The following is a 17,776-nucleotide window of genomic DNA, read 5'->3' as shown; positions in this document are numbered from 1 at the left end:
CTTTTTGAAAAGAAACATTCTTGACGATGTCGATAGTGCTGCCATGAATGGGAATAGTGCTATTCTTAATACTTTTGCGATTCATTTAGTTCAGAGAGTAACCGCAAGGGGGACAGGTGTGTGACTTTATTCAGGAGGAATAAAGCGTCATTATTCAGTTAGCTGCCTGGCTCTCGGATGGATGGACATGTCTTGCTGAACCACTATTCTATTTTTTCCTGTACAGTAAGACTTTGGGAATGAAATGCTTAATTCCTACAATCTCCTCTCATGTATGGTGCTCTTCTGCAATAGTTCCCTATGCAATTATTATAGTAGAACAAAGGATATAATCTTGGGATAGTGATTCAATAAATAACAGGTCCTCTGGCTAGAGGGCACGCGTCCTTGAGCCACTCACCTGCATGATGACATCATACCGCGACACTATTGTTTCAGGATGACCTTGTCTAGAGGAGCATTAGTGGAAAAAGACAATGTAGCCCTGACCAATGAGAACGGCCTGCAGGGTGCGCAAGGATTCACTTCTCCCTTGGACACTGGTGGGTGTGGAGACGCTAATTCTGCTCCTGGCAATTGTGTTGGCCGACAGTTGAAGAGCGTAGCTTTGGTGGGGTGCTGTCTGCCTCTGATGGGGTGCGGATGTGTGGCTCGTCACTGGTGAATGGCGTTCGACGATGCAGGTGGATTTTGTGACGAACGAATTTGCAATGAGGGAATGCTGTGAACGTGAAAAATGATGGTGAGTGTCTTTTTCACTCTGTTCAAGTGTTGTTTTCCTCGGTTGCCCAGCAGTCATGCGATTTATCCTGACGTGTCCTGACATGCCCCGATATGCATGCTTTCCTTTGTTGACGCTTTGTATTTTGTCTTTTTTTACAAGGAACATTCTTGTCTTGACGATGTCGATAGTGCTGCCCTGAATTAGAATAGTGCTATTCTTAATAATTTTGCGATTAAATTAGTTCAGAAATCAACCGCAAGAGGGACAAACGCATGAATTTATTTAGAGGAGTAAAAGTATTACGATTCAGTTCCGCGCCTGGCTGTCGGATGGAGTAGACACATCGTTCTGCGCTCCTTGTTAGCCATACTCTGTGTTGATTTGGTGAGTGCCTAGTCTTTTTAGCCATTGATGGAATTACGTGTTAGGATATTTTGTTCTTTTGCAAGTCTCATTTAGTAAGACCTTGGAATTCCTACAATCAGCTTTCATACATGGTGCTCTTCTGCAATAGCTTTCTATGCAATCGTTATAGAAGAATAAAGGAAATAATCTTGGGATAGTGATTCAATAAATAATAGGTCCCCTGTCTAAAGTGTACGCGTCCTTGAGCCACGCAGGTGCATGATGATGTCATACCGCGGCTTCATTGCAGACTGACCTTGTCCAGTTGCGTCAATTGTGGACAATGGGATGACGTCACGATCAATGAGCAACGCAAAAAGAGGACGCAGGAATCCTCTTCTCTCTTAGTCTCTCGCAGGTGGTCGCCGCAGAGGGCGCTAAGAGCGCGCACATGCATAGCGGACGCAGCGTGTCGCCCCAGTTAGTTGCTCGCTGGCTGTCGCGGAGAGCAGACGTGCACTCGGTTGCTCCGCAGTCCCCGCGCTCGCTCAGTTTCTGCCTGCCTCTCGGATGGAGCAGTCGCATCGGTCTGCGCTCCTGTTGTGGTGGGTTGATTTGTTGTGTAACTAATTCTTTCACCAACTCTGTCTCCACTTTGTTTGCGATTTTCATGCCGGTGCACGTCAAGTGCTGGTTGCTGTTGTCCGGACATCCCCGTCATTTTCTATCTTCTTCTGCCTTGGGAACGGGAGTAGCGCTGGCGTGATTCTTAATAATTGTGTCGTGAGATTAGTTCAGAAAGTAACCGCTAGGAGGTGCAGCTGTGGGGCTTTATACAGGAGAAAAAAAACATTACGAGTCAGTTCTCTGCCTGGCTGTCGGATGGAGCAGTCGCATCGTTCTGCGCTCCCCGTGACTGCTTTTGTGGTGGGCTCATTTGTTGTATAACTAATTCTTTTTCTTGTTAGCTATTGGTGGTTTGCATATTTACTCTTGCTTTCCCAGCCTTTATATTACGAGTGTTTTTCTCCTCGCATGTCCAGAGCTGTCCTAACCTGCCCAGACATGTCATGATGACGTCACAGCTGACGTCACAGGATGTCCGGAAATTGTGGTCATAGCTGTCATTCTTTTCAACCTGCCTCTGTGCTCCGTCGCCCGGCGATGGTCAGCGACCGTTCCGTACCGCTTTCTTCAAGATGGCGTCGTTGATATTCAACTAAACTCCTTCTCTCCACTCTATCTCAATCTATTTTTTTCTTTTTTATGACCACGACTATCCGGAAACGCACACGGTGGACTGGACACGAGTTAGATGCTCCCCAATTAGTGTGATGACTCATTGGATGATGCTAATTAATGTGGAGGGTCCCAATTAGCTCTAATTGCTAATTAAACGTGTCCAGAAGCCTTGTAGCGTTTCCGGATAGCCGTGGTCATTCATTACCACTGACACAGGGACCTATGAAAGTTGCGCTACCTGTTTAGATCTAGCTTGGAACGACAGTCCTGCTTAATCCGCAGTCTCCGTGGGAAGTCCACGACTTGATAAGACAGTTTGATTAAAATGCATGGGAAGAATTGCCAGTGCGAACAAGAGCACATTGTTAAGGATGAACAAATAATATTTAAAAAGAGCAACAAGAATTTGGGCCCCACGCGCCTTGCTGTTGTAAAGACAGCGGTTAAAGATCCTTTGTCTGCTGTTGTTCTGCAATGTTAAAACCTTGGCATTGCGGTCTAAAACCTTGGCCTAAGCGGGGACTTCCTGTAGCAATGCAGTAGGTTCGGATGCAATGAAAAATGTCCTACCTTTCACATACTACTCATGTTATATGTCATAGTGCCTAATAATAAGCCATCCAGGAAGAAAAGTGTGACGTTTTGCCTTGCCGTAATCTCAAAATTATCTTCATAAAGAAAGGAGAAAGACCTGACCCTCAGATCGAACTAGTTAACATGAAAGCTAGAATCGACATCTGCACCACTGAACCGCAAGCACAAAATGTTGTCATCGTGAGGGACGACGACGCAACCGCCTCCGAAGGCACACTCAGCAGCCATTACTTCTTTCACTCATTCGTCGTGTAAATAATAATAAGAAGAAAAACAAATAAATCTGCAATAAGAAATATGAAAAGAAATAAAAGCCGGGGCATACTAAGAGTTCCACGAAAAGAACCGCAGCAGACATTCGAAGAGGACGACACTTTCTGGGGAACGACTTTCGGCCGGGACTTTCCGACAGTCCAGATACACGCATCGTCCGCATATATGGAGAGATTTGCTCTCCTCGGTAGACATTCCTTGAGGTCAACCATGACAACACTAAATAATAACGGGCTTAGGACACTTCCTTGCGGGACACCCTGCGGTACAGCAGTCTTCTCTGTGTCACCCTCCCCTGTTCTGACAAAAATTTTCCTTTGGCTCAGGAAGTCGGAAAGCCATGCAAGCGCTTTCCCAGGCATTTGAGACCAGCAGAAAGGCACGTCAATGCATTTGAAACGGGGAAATTTAGTACCACAAGAAAAAAAAAAAAAAAAAAAGAGAACGACGCACTGGCGTTTCCATTCCAGTTGTGCACCACTATGGGACCTCTCATAAAAGTACCTAAGTGTTGACACGTCTTTCTAAAACTCAGGGCCAACGAATATTCCATGTGAAATGCGGGCAGCGTGCACGCCGGTCAAGTCAACTTGAGGAGGGTGTGTAGTGCAATTCTGGAAATTATTGAAATATCAGAATCACGTCAAAATCTGTTCATATGGCGAGTGTAGTCCGCACCACTTCCAGTTGAAAATGACGACCTGTGTTTCGATGTCTGAAACTAGAGTGAGTGATATGCTAGTATGCAGGGTGCCCCAGAAAACGTGTCATTGAATTCTAATAAAGAAACTACGTCACCTAGAATCATGATGTCAACGGCATTTGTTCTTACTAGGTTTTTGCCACCTCCTGATGTGCATGTCATGTAACCTAAGTTTAATTATGTAAATTTTTGCGAAGTGAACTCGGAAATTTGCCAAGTAAATGTCACTTTTTTGCTCCCGCCAAATTTAATTAAATTCATTATAATTGACAGTGATATCCAGAATCTATGCTATCGGGAAAAATAGCCGAATATCATGCTTCTAGAGGCACTTGAGTATAACACGTGAGAACTTTTTGAGCGCAGTCACTGTCGGTCCGATGAAACCAGGTTGGAAACCCAGCCCGCAGAGTGATAGTAGAAAAAGTGATGATTCCTAAAATTGGTAGAGGGAAGGTATGGCCCACGCGAAGCAGGACGCGATAAACTACGTCTGCGTTGTCTCTTTCTACCATTGTGTGGGATATGTTTCCAACCTCTTTTCGTTGGACTGACAACCATTTCGCTGAAAAATTCGTCGCGCGCTATCCTGTGCGAGCTCTGTAGTGCATGATTTTCGGCGATTTTTTGCGATACTATAGCTCCACAATATTCCTGTCAATTTTAATTAATTCGAGTAAATTCGGCGCGCTCTTCACATTGGTGAAGTAAAAAAGTGACCCTTACTTGGCAAATTTCCGATTTCAGTTCGCAAAAATTTACATAATTCAACTTAGGTTACACGACATTCACCTGAGGAGGTGGCAAAAAAAAACAAAAACAAAGTAAAAACAAATGCCGTTGACCACATGATTCTATGCGGCGGAGTTTTTTTAGTTAATATTCGATTACACGTTTTCCGGGACATCGTGTATACATACTGGGGACGTTTCTTGTGACTGACCAGAATTATGTTAAATTCGCGGTTTGTTTTTATCTTCAAAAAGTACCTGAATATATCCATTCTATATCTATATCTATAATATATCTATCAGACGGGGCCTACTCAATGGTGGTGGGGTATCACTAATTAGTACAACCGTTGGTTACCTTTATAAAGAATCATCACAATTCCTGAACAAGAGAGACAGAGAGGGAGCGCAATTCCAGATTTGTAGATCACAACCCTGAGGAGTCTAGTCAGCAAGAATCGAAACAGTAGCACTTTTCTGTGCCCTTAAAAAAATATGCCAAAATGCACTATCGTCGAGCGTTCCGCGAGTTCGGCGACCGCATTTTCCTGTCGACCTTTGACAACGGTGACATCACGCTGTTCCTCAAAACGTCGTGCCTTCAACTGCGAGCTCCGTGGAAATTATTGCACTGCCGCTTGCCTCGTGCATTATGGCCAAAAGTTAATGCTGTTGTTATGTTCGATGTTATGGCCGATGGTACCACCTTGGTTCCATCCAACATAGGAACTCTGCGAGCGCAGAGGGCGTAGTGCGATGAGAGAGTCGGAACCCGAGACGAGGAGGGAAGAAGGACGACACAACAAGAATATGAATATATAGAAGAATATATATATCTATATATAAGAATAGAATATATCGAGAATTCTTGTTGTGTCGTCCTCCTTCCCTCCTCGTCTCGGGTTCAGCCTCTCTCATCATGCACCAGCTTGTCAGCGCCCTGTCACTTCTTTCGGCGTAGTGCCAACAACGTGCGCTGCCCTATTTCCCCAGGAGACCATCGAAACGTGTAGAAATCACGTCCTCCTACAGTGATTAGTCATGAACAAACTAGCCTGATCTCTCGCAGAGGACACAACACCCTCCTTCTTTTGTCTTCAGTGTTTGGAAGAAGCGTTTCAATACCAATCGAACACGCCATATTTTATGGTGCTGGTTCTCGCAATAAGGACATATACGCTACATGACAGACATGCTACAAGTTCTTTCTACGTGCCAATTGAAGCGGTTTGGTCGGTAGGCGCCTTTGGCGCATTTTTACCATACCGCGCATCCAATAGTATAGTATCCAGTTATTAGTGTGCGCTTTCAGTTTTGCTAATTTTTATATTAGATTGACCATTTCACGAGCATTACACATCATTACTCCTTGGAGTCCCAAGGAGTAATCCGCCTTGGGGAAGGGGGGATATATTTATGAGAGCAAATAACAAAAAGAGAAGAAAAGGAGACATAGTTCTTGGGAATGCATGGCGCGTAGGATGATGGTGCACTTCACCACAACGCTGCAGTGCAGCTGATGAAGCCTTATTGACGTGTTAAAAATTGGAAACCTGAGTGGGGAACTTCCAAGAAGCGCTGCAAATGAAACAAATTCCAAAAGAAAATTGACATCAAAGTGACAGTGGCAACGTGCAGACCTCTGTAACTGGAAATGTTACACACGCTTTTAGATTCCTAATAAATGGCTGCTGTAGAAACTTGAGACCTTTTAGACACTTTGTAGACGTTTTCTTGCGAATTTTGCTTAACGTTATTATTGTGTAATGTTAACAATTGCCGGGTTTACTTTTCAGGTTTACTCCTGCCTAACGTGTTAGGTCTGAATTTCTCAAATTTCAGGATCACTGGAATTATGAAAGGAATTTTCCTCATGATCAACGATCACGCGGTCGACAAGTAATCTCTTGCCCCATACATGGTGCAACTCAGATGTCTCATACTCCCCGTATATGTGCCTGGCTCACTACATATCGAGTGTTTACACTGTTGTTATCTCTACTTCAGCCATCCTGACGTGGCGCCGACGGAGCACTATGTCTGGAAATCGTTCGCCATGCTGTTGCGCTACTTCCTTCTGTGAATATTATCAGTTGTATCACATGCGTTCCGTGCCAACTCGATAATTGTCAATGGGGGAATTATCTTCGTTTGTCGTTGCAGAAAGAAATGTTTAGGCGAGAAATGCGGATGGCAAATGATGTTCCGCAGGTAATTCTTGTAAACAAGCTGGAGATGTGGGACTAGCTTTTACCAGCCTTTAGAGAAGGCATAGTCGGTTGTCTCCCTTACTGTATTGTGCAAATATGTTTTCTCTGTATAATGAGAAATTAGATCACCAGAAAACGTCACTTCGGTGTACGGTGATGACTGTGTTACCCAACAATATGCGTAACACGACAGAAACGAATAGGTTGAACAAACGTTTTATGAAACTCACCAGTACCTCCCTGACCGCCATTATCTTTCGAAGTTATAAATCTTGACTTCCATTACCACCGCCTTGTTTCTAAAACAAGAAAAAAAATATCTGTTTGTGTTTTCCACATAGGGAATACATCATTCGATTTCAACATCGTAAAGAATGAATTGTGCGCATCAACACTGTATGAAGAACCTGCGTGCTTTTTCATATTTCAATGCTCGAATAAGCTGAAGTGAGATGCAAGTTATGCGACCACGTTCCTCTGTCGTGAACGTAAAACCTCGACCTCGTCAACAAACAAAGACCTCGTGGTCGCACCAGGAGACTAGTACTATTGTGGGGGCATCACCATAGCCGGCGAACATGGCGCTGCGAAATGCCTGAAGATTTGTGCCAGTCAAGAAACCGTGCAACTATGTGGCTCATCTGATGCAGTACCAGAAATTCTTCCTAATTATCATGAACGAAAAAAAATGGGAACGAGGTCCCAGCTGCCGAGCTCGTGTGGGTGGTCCCGCCCAATATATTGCCCCCACTTCCACCTCCCCGCGTTCTGAAATGCCCTGTTTCTGTAAATTCGTGACTATTGCTAATTTAACGAACGCACTTAATGTGACCAGACGTCCCGATTTGGACAGGACGAGTTCAGCTGTCAACCATCCTGCCTGGGGACGGAGGAATATGGCCACATTAGCTGCACCTCATGTCAGCTCGTTCGTACATAGGAATATGAAAAAGCGCGCAGGTTCTCCATACAGCGTTGATACAGCGTCTCCATACACAATTCATTCTTTACAATTTTGAAATCATTTTATGTGTTACCTATATGGAAAACACAAACAGATTTTTTTTTCTTGTTTTAGAAACAAGGCGGTGGTAATGGAAGTCAAGATTTATAGCGTCGAAAGAAAATGGCGGGCAGGGAATTACTGGTGAGCTTCATAAAACCTTTGTTCATCCTATTCGTCTCTGTCGTGTTACGCATATTGTTGGGTAACACAGTCATCACCGTACACCGAAGTGACGCTTTCTGGTGATCGAATTTCTCAGAAACATTATGCAGAGAAAACTTATTTGCACAATACAGTAAGGGAGACAACCGACTATGCCTTCTCTAAAGACTGGTAAAAGCTAGTCCCACCATCTCCAGCTTGTTTACAAGAGTTACGTGCGCAACATCATTTGCCATCCGCATTTCTCGCTTAAATATTTCTCTCTGGAACGACAAACGAGGATAATTTCGTTGACGTTTATCGAGTTGGCACGGAACGCATGGGATACAACTGACAATACAGCATGGCTATGGCGCTACAGCATTGTGGACGGTTTCCAGACATACTGCTCCGTCGGCGCCACGTCAGGATAGCTGAAGTAGAGATAACAACACAGGGACCTGAGTAAACACTCGTAAACACAGTAAACACTCGATGTAGTGAGTCAGGCACAGATACGAGGAGTATGAGACATCTGAGTTGCACCATGTATGGCAAGAGCTTACTCGTCGATCGCGTGATCGTTTATCATGTGGAAAATTCCTTTCATAGCTCCATTGATACTGCAATTGAGAAATTCAGACCTAACTCGTTCGGCAGGAATAAACCTGAAAAGTAAACTCGGCAATTGTTAACACTACAGAATAATAACGTTACGAAAAATTCATAAGAAAATGTCTAGAAATTGTCTCAAAGCATCTCAAGTGTCTAGAGCAGCCATTTATTAGGTTTCAGGTTTTATTTACTCTTTCTGAGTTTCAATGAGTTACAAATGGGACTGTGAGGGCGTGCCCTGTATAACAGTCCCAGCAGTAAATACACAGGCGTACATGAATATAACAAGCCTTGTGGGAAAGAAAGAAAGAAGAAAAAAAACATTGACAAACAATTGACAAAAATGCATTGACAAGGAAAGTGAAACATTATGGTGCAACCTGTAGTAAGCAAAGAGCATTACTGACATAGATAAAACAATTGCATAAGTCATATCAAGGGTGTCTTATGCCAAGAAAGAAAGGAGCAGATCATTACTAAATCATACAGCTTTCGTGTCCCACTACCATTGTGATAGATATAGACGGGAATATCTCTTAAATTGATAAATGGAAGACAGGGTTCTGATATGCAACGGTAGGGAATTCCATACCTTGGAACCAAAGAAAGACAGTGAAAATATTTCATAATTTGTACGTGAAGAAGGAAGTAGAAGCATGTCAGGCTGATGGACGTGGGTTGTAAATGTATGAACACGATTGAGAGAGATCAAGTGGTCCGTGATAGCCCCATGGATGAACTTGTACATGAAAAGTGCGATTTTATGCTTAACAAGAGAATAAATATCTTGTACTGACAAACACTGAAAGGCAAACGCCATTGATTCGCAAGGGGGTATGAACAACATTATCCTCAGGGCCCTCCTTTGGGAGTGTAAAATAGAAAGAAGGGTGGAGAGATAAATCAGCCCATAGACCTCCAGAGCGTACCAAATATTGGAGTGGACTAGAGCATGGTAAACCATTAGAAGGGCCTGGATAGAAAGAAATTGTCTTAACTTAGAAAGTGCGAACAAAGCGGAGGTGATTTTGAGTCGGACAAACTTAACATGATCATCCCATGCTAGGTTTTCACGTAAAATAACGCCGAGAAATTTGACTGAAGACATTCTGCTGAGAGGGCGGCCTGCGAAGTATAGCTTTTCTTGGTCTAGGTCCAAATATTTTTGTCGGGGGCGAAATATTACGTATGAAGTCTTGTCAATATTTGGAACCAGTTTGTTGGCAGAAAGCCAGATGGAGAACCGACATAAAACGTTATTTGAACGACGTAAAACGTTATTTGCCTTTGCAAACAAGCTCATAGTGTTAGATGCGTCAATAAAAATGTTAGTGTCGTCTGCGTAAAGGAAACAGTCTTCATGTAGGTAATCATGGAGATCATAAACATAGATAAGAAACAGGAAAGGTCCCAAAATAGAGACCTGAGGAACGCCTGTTGTCAGTGCTCTAATGCAAGAATTAGAGTTGCTGAGTGATACGTATTGTTTCCGGTTTTCCAAATAACTGGTCAATAAGTTCAAAGCTAAGCCACGTATAGCGTACCTCTCAAGTTTTTTAAGCAGGATCTGATGATCTATTAAATCAAAAGCTTTTGTCAAGTCGATAAAGATGCCCATGGTAAGTAGTTTTGCTTCGATATTACGCTTAATCTTTTCAGTGGCATTTACCAACGCTAAGGTTGTGGATTTCCCCGGGCGAAAACCGAACTGGAAAGAGCGTATGCTATTTTTCTTCATTTCATGGAATGGATGTAGTAATTTATGTTTTTCGAAAAAAGAATTCAAGCCTCAGGAGCACTAATTTTTCGAACACCTTACTAATAGACGGAAGTATGGATATATGACGATAATTACCAGCCATTGTCCTGCTGCCTTTTTTGTAAATTGGAATAACCTTAGCGATCTTTAACAAATCCGGAAAAGACCCCTGGGAAAAGATATCATTTGCCAAAGTCGCCAATGGTGCAGCGAGCAAATGACCAAATCTTTTCAAAGGAGCTACCAATATGCCATCGTGGCCACATGAATTTGACGATTTCCTTCATCAGGTGTAGATGGTCCTAGGAAAAGGCTATGTTTGTTTACAGGAGGTAACGGAAACGTTGGCGTGAACTCGGTCAGCTGAGGAACGCTTTTCGCAATGTAATCGTTAAACTCCTCTGCCACGGCAACGGGACTGGTTAGAAGTTCGTCATTGCTTAAGAGTGAGATAGCAGTATCAGCCTTGACATTCCTTTTCGACAGGATGCGATTACTCCCGTTCCACATGGCTTTGGGGCTATCATTAGCGTCAGCGATAACTTTGGAGTAGTAGTTCAATTTTGCTACTCGTAGAACATTCCCAAGGAATCTAATCTATCTAATATGTTAGGAATCTAAAAGCGTGTGTAACATATTCCGGTTGCAGAGATTTGCACGTTGCCACTCTCACTTTGATGTCAATTTTGTTTTGGAATTTGTTTTATTTGCACCGCTTTTTAGTTAGATGTATTTGGATCTTGGAAGTTCCATTCAGGTTTCCAATTCTTTAACACGTAAATAAAGCTTCATCAGCTGGCCTGCAGCGTTGTGGTGAAGTTCACCATCATCATACGCGCCATGCATTCCGAAGAACTACTTCTCCTTTTCTTCTCTTTTTCACATCTCCACTGAGAAAAGCGCTACCCTTCCGTTCACCCGGAAAGAGATGCGCCGGTTCCAATTACACATCGGAGGATCCCCCTTAAGGCAGGTCAGGCACCACAGGTTCCTCGGTGTTGTGTTGTACCGCAACCTGTCGTGGGCAAGACACACTGACTATCTCATTTCGAGGACGCAACGTTGGGGAAATCGGAAATGTGATATGTCACTTTTCCGGCTTCCGCTGGGGATGTACTGAGCGAGACCTTCTTGCACTCCACAAAGCGTTTGTTCGTGGCTCAGTAGTCTACAGTCTTCCTGCGTTGCACGGAGTATCACGGACATCCGAACACAAGCTCCGTTGCGTCTTGGCGCACAGCTTGCGGACCTGCCTTGGCGTTCCGCGTTGCGCTGAGACCAGGATGGTGGTAGCCGAAGCTAGGGAACTCCCAATTGGCGTCCTCCGCCAGAGAGAAACTTTCCGCCACTATTTGCAATTGCGCGCTCACCATCGCCGTCACCCACTGGTACAGAAGCTTCGTAAGCGGAACCACAGCAAAATCGCGCAGCGTGCGCAAGAACTAACGGGCCCTACACCTACCTTCACTGTTGCCCCAACCGCCTCTTGAATACCACCATGGACACTGCCGAAACCAGGGCTCGCAACCATTATTTTTTGTGGTTCAGTTCAAGTTCCGGTTCGAAGTTATCGGTTCGGTTCGGGCTTGGGTTCAGAGCAACCAAAATAAAGAACCGGTTTACGTGTGCTGTGCTAGTCAGTGCACGACATGTGAGGGGTAATATCACGTTCCGGCGATGGCTTGCTCCTCCTTCCACCCTCTTACTCCATCACCTCTACACTTCATAGGTATGAAGAGCCATGATGCACTTCACGACAGTAGATCATCCTTTACTGTACCGAAAAGTGCTGGGAAATGACATACAGCGTACCACTGAACTCCATTGCAAAATGCTATAACTAATTACCAAAGGAAAACAGGCAAGCAAGCGGTCTCGTGGTAGATTGGAGTACCCCAGAGTCCCATGCGCAGGCCGGCAAACTGCTCCCCGTTGAAAAGAAGGCGAGAGGCCGCTCCTGTGTTTTCTTCCTCCATGCTCTGGACCACACGCCAACCTCTTTCCCGTGGTCGCTTGAGATCTGTGTTGCTTGTGGATATCACTGTGGAGTATTAAAATTTACGTCGCCTTCACGATGCGACGCTGAATGAAAGGAAGCAGCCGAGGCAACAATGCAAAGTCTAGCTGTCGTGTAGCACATCTTTTTTTTTTTTTCTTTACACCTAGAATCACAAAAATGTACAGGGATGTCGTGAACCTTTTGGAGGTGAGCTTGTAGGAGGAGCATGGGCTCATCATTTCTTGGTTTATCAATTTGTCCGCTCTATAAATTCGGGAAGATTCCGAGCTGGTGCGCGGCAGTCGACGGCAGGTATAGTCGTTTGTACCGTCTGGCGAACCGGTTACCGCAGCATATTTTTTCGGTTCGGTTCCGGTTCGTTCAAGGGGAGACAAGATTGTTTACGGTTCGGTTCGGCGAAAAATAACGGCTTGTTGCGGTTTTCGGTTACGGTTCAGAGGTTTCGACCCCTGGCCGAAACCATCCATTTCGTCTCACATCCCGGGGGTTGAGCGGCCGAAGAGCCAAACCCCTGCTCCAATCCTCAAGCAGGCTACTCTGGAGTTGATGGACGCTGCATACGGAAACCAAACCGCCGTATATACGGACGGTTCCTGCACTACCGGCGGCTCATCTGCGGCATTTGTAATTCCAGAGGAGTCAATTTCACGTGGGTTCCGCCTATCACACCGCACCTTGGCCACCTCTGCGGAGTTGTATGCCATCCTGTTATTCCTCAAGTCTATTTTGGATCACCACCCTCGCCTCTGGGTGATTTACACAGATTCGCGGGCAGCGCTACAGTGCATAGACAACATGGGCATCCGTGGCTCCTTGGCTCCAGTGGTAGTGAACACCTTGACGACGCTCAAGGTTTTAGAAGACAGCGGCCACTGTCTGACCTTCCAATGGGTCCTAGCCACTCATGAGCTATGGTGGTGATAGACATCCTGTGCGCCCTGAAGTCCCTACAAGATCGCTCCCACTACGTTGCCTTTCAGTGGGTTCCAGGGCATTGTGGAATAACTGGGAACCACGAGGCCGACGCTGCCGCTGCACACCCACAACGGCCTTCTATGCCCATTATACTCTCGAGAGGAGACAGAAGATCCCTCCTCAGGCATTTGTCCGATTCCTGGTCTACCCTACAGTGGCAACACGACATTCCAACTAGGTCCTCTTTGGGAAGTGTAGACTCAACGCTGTCATACCGGTTGCCTGCAAAGCTTCCTCGTCCTCTGAAGTCTCTCATCCACAGGCTACGTCTGAACGTGGCCTTCATTCCGTCGTATCGATACCAGCTAGGCTGTGAGGCTAGCCCTATGTGCAACGAGTGTGGTGTACTTGCCAACGTTGAGCACATACTCCTCCGCTGCCGGACCTATATCAACGAGAGGCGTACACTGCAGTCACAGCTTGCCACCCTTGGCTGCCGCATCCTTCAACTTGTCGACCATCCTCGGTCCTTGGGACACCGCGGTCCACTCCAGGGCGGCCTTACGTCATGTGGTTGACTTCTTTGAGGCGACAGGCCTAAAGGACTCATTATGACCCCAGCAGCGCCCTCGGACATTCCCACCATCACGATCACGTTCAGCATCGCCATCGCCACTTCGATCATTCCCGTCATCTCTCATCGTCATTACTCATCATTGTCACTACTCATATTAGACCCTCTAGCTATGAGGTAGCGTTACACTCTTAGAGTGGAAAACCTCCCCACTTCATCATCACAATATATATGTTGTATACAAGAAAAAAATGGCGTTCCTTCACGATTTTTTTTGCGGACGATCTATCGAACAGATTTTTGTTCTGAAAACGGCTTTGGTATCTGGTGACCGAAGAGATCAGATGTTCTCATTGGAGCAACTTCGTAGCTTTTTATAATTAAAAAGTTAATTACTGAAAGTTAAGTAAGGCATTGCCTTAGGAGACTGTTAATGCCCCCCTAGGGAGTGCCCTTCAGCATATGCTATATTGCAATTGATTTCATCTCGGAAAAAGTGATTGATATATTTTTTAAAAATCTGTTCACACTTAGCGTGGACACCCTGTATCTTTGTAAATACTACATTTTCTGCGCGCGCCAACACCAAGGCTTCGGCTGTTCTGGGGCACACTAATAAAGGTATTATTATATTCTTAATTTATTATTATTATTATTATTATTATTATTTTCATCAACTTATATTGTCGACCGCGCTCAGATCTCCTAAAGGAGCGATGCGAGGAGGCCATGTACCTGCCTTTTGACTTATCCTTCCCCAATCTTCTGCTGATGATAGCAGCGTGGTGGCACCTCAAAGTATTCTGAAATAATAGCGAGAATGAAATAGGGGGAAGGAGGGGGTGGCTGAACGGCTTTTCTTCCGCCGAATCTTGCATAAACTTGACAGAGAACTGAGCTCGGTCGACAATTTGCGCATCTAGAAAGGACGGTTATCGCTGTTTCTTTCTTTCTTCCCTTTTTTCTATCTTTTTTTTAAATGAATAGCAAAGAAGTAGGGAATGCATTTTGCAACGAAATGAGGTAAACCCGACATGAGCTTTCTGATTTAATTAAAAAAAAAAGAGTAAGGTTGACTTTGTAAATTTCGGGGATCGACTCGGAAAATTCACTGTATATCGCCTAGCGAATTTCATAAAAACCATGAGAAATAATGGCAAAAGCTCCTCCGATATAAATAGTGCTGACCCCGTAATGTTCAGACAAGCGGATTTTTATTATTTATCACGTTAGGTGGAGCACGCTACACATATCTCTCAAACAGCAGCTATTTTCTACATTACAGAAGCGCACGTGTTAGATTCGTGGCGCAGTGAGACCAAGGACACAAGGAGGCGTAGCTTCTGGGAAATAAGGACGATCAAGATATCAGAGCAGTTTATGGACTTCCGACATAACAGCCACTGTCAAATACCAGACGTCCGTTCCGTCTGCTTCCTGTTGAAAGGAACAAGTCGCACGTCGGGGGCGGATGTCCTTAACTTCTGTCGCCACCGAATGCTTCACTTGTCGTTAAGCTGTGCATATAGCGCGCTATCCTGGACCGGACGCCCCTCAGGAAGAAAAACTTGCATCCACCACTGCGCACGCTCGTTTCATATCATTAGCCCATACAGTTTCATGTAGACTGAGCTTCGTTACTGAGTCACGAGGAATGAAGACGATAATCCTAATTCTCTTCGTCCAGGTGGCGCCTCTAGTACACTCAAAACCGCAAGCAACAGGGTGTACAGAAAATGAATTCCTGTGTGTCGACGGCAGAAGGTGCGTACCTCAAGACGAAGTCTGCGACTCATTCCGGCATTGCGACGACGGCAGTGATGAACTCTACTGCGAGACGTGCAAGGGCTTTCTGTGCGAAGACGGGAAGTGCATAGACGGTGAATGGAAATGTGACGGTGGTCGGGACTGCGCAGGAGGAGAGGACGAACATGGGTGCGCCGTACGCGAATGCGGTGAGTACGAGTTCCTTTGCAAGCCCAAGAACAGATGCATGAGCAACTACCTCACCTGCGACCGGGAGGAAGATTGCCCCGATGGATCTGACGAGGTCGATTGTGAAAACCGTACCTGTCCTGGATTCAAGTGCAAAAATTTTGAATGCAAACTGAGCAGGTACAGATGCGACAAAGAACAGGACTGTGCAGACGGATCTGACGAAGAAGACTGTCCTCTACCCGAATGCGAGGAAGAAAGACAGCTCTGCAAGCCGGAGCTTGAGTGCGTAGATATTACAAGCGTCTGCAACCTGATGAAGGACTGTCCCGACGGCTCGGACGAGCGCGACTGCGAACATTACAAATGCGAAGGAGGTTTCAAGTGTGGGGACCATATGTGCATTGTGGGCCAGTACAAGTGTGATGGAGAAGAAGACTGCGAGGACGGGTCTGATGAAGACGATTGTCCAATGCCTCATTGTGGGGAAGGCGAATTGCTGTGCGAAGAGACAAAAAGATGCTTGCCGTCAGCGGACATCTGCGATTGCCCGGATGCGTCTGATGAGGCCAACTGCATAGATTAGGTAACGGTGTATGCGTTCATTCATGCTTTCCTTTGGAAGTTCAGCTTCCCAGCGACTTCCGTATCGTTCTGGTCTGGATGACAGATGTCAGCGAATTGAATTCGTAACGGTTCTACACCAAGAACAATTCAGTACCATCTCGTGTCCGTTGGGTTGCTCGTTTCATGACGCGATTGGCAACGCTGGGCTTATCGTATTGCTTATCTAGTTTGATTGTGCCTAATGCATGGCAAGTACAACGCGTGGTCTTTGTTGCTGAGTTATTGGTACAGTAGCTGTCATGGTTACAGTTCTGGTGGTTCACACATGTCACTTCATGCCCACCAGAATAATGGGAAACGCATATCAGAAGGTCTACAATGGGCATGAGTACGGGTTACAGATATATTAAGTTCGAAACCTTTAAAACGTTACAACATTAAAAGCAATAATCACATAACTTAAATTTTTTTACGGCCATTGTCTTGGAGCAGTTGGGTAACCGAGAGCGCATGGTTTCTTCCGCTTTAAGCTGAAATGACTAAAAGGAATAATGTTGTGCAGCAGAGAAACAACGATAGAGGATAGAGTCCGTCAAACGTCTCACTCGGTAGGTCTATGCGCCTGTTCCACGCCAAATGGGAGGGTATTATTCAGCATTGTTCAAGAGTTGGAACTGGTAAAGGGCTCATCTATGTTGTAGTGGGCATTGAATCGCAATAATAGTTTCCGTGGCCGTCCAGCACTTTGGAGTGAACAGTTGCGAAATAAAAAGACAAGGAAAAAGCAGCACCCACCCGGACGCAGGGACGGACCGGGACGAAGAATGGTAAAAAAAAAAAAAAAAAATCAGTGCACTGTGCCGGACGGCCCACGCGCATTAAAACGTTGCTGCCCACTAGAAACTTAGTTTAATGTCCCGTTAATGTCCATATGTATACCCCTATGTATATGTCGAGAAAAAAATGCTTCGTGGTGAAGATTTAACATTTGATGTCTGTTGAACGTACACCACTGTGTGCATCTCCACTGCATTTTTTGTTCTTTTTTGTCCTTTGCAGGAGCCCCTTCTAGAGCTGATCCTCCACCATCTATCTCTCTCACCTTCCGCTTGTACGTGGACTCAACCTGCATAACGCAGCAAGCTTCTATCATGTGGAAAATAAAATACGCTGACACACGGTGACCCACTGCGATGTCATATTCAACGTACAGCTCCAGTCAACCTTAATAATAACACTATAGGAAAAAATTGGTTTCATCTCCAAGCGCGATTACAGCAACCTATGGGGCCATAAGGAAATCTTGATTGAACAAAGTGATTGTGTTACTTTAACGCAAGGATTTCGTTCACTTAAAGGTGTTCTGCACAGTCCGAAAAACGCTGCTACCTTTTCATGTATCTCATAAAGTCCCCGAAGGAG

The 17,776-nt window shown here is 45.1% G+C and overlaps 1 protein-coding gene across 1 annotated transcript; it reads left to right on the top strand.

Moving 5' to 3' along the window:
• Positions 1-15,270: 15,270 nt before the first annotated feature.
• Positions 15,271-17,538, top strand: LOC135366008 (sortilin-related receptor-like). The gene is made up of 2 exons (XM_064598665.1): positions 15,271-16,373; positions 17,414-17,538. The coding sequence occupies exon 1, from the start codon at positions 15,507-15,509 to the stop codon at positions 16,371-16,373; it is 867 nt and encodes a 288-aa protein (XP_064454735.1). The 5' UTR covers positions 15,271-15,506; the 3' UTR covers positions 17,414-17,538.
• Positions 17,539-17,776: the final 238 nt, after the last annotated feature.

The sequence above is a fragment of the Ornithodoros turicata genome, chromosome 8, assembly GCF_037126465.1.
Source record: "Ornithodoros turicata isolate Travis chromosome 8, ASM3712646v1, whole genome shotgun sequence".
In the NCBI taxonomy this organism is placed as follows: Eukaryota; Metazoa; Arthropoda; class Arachnida; order Ixodida; family Argasidae; genus Ornithodoros; species Ornithodoros turicata.
This window is presented reverse-complemented; position numbering and strand designations above follow the sequence as displayed.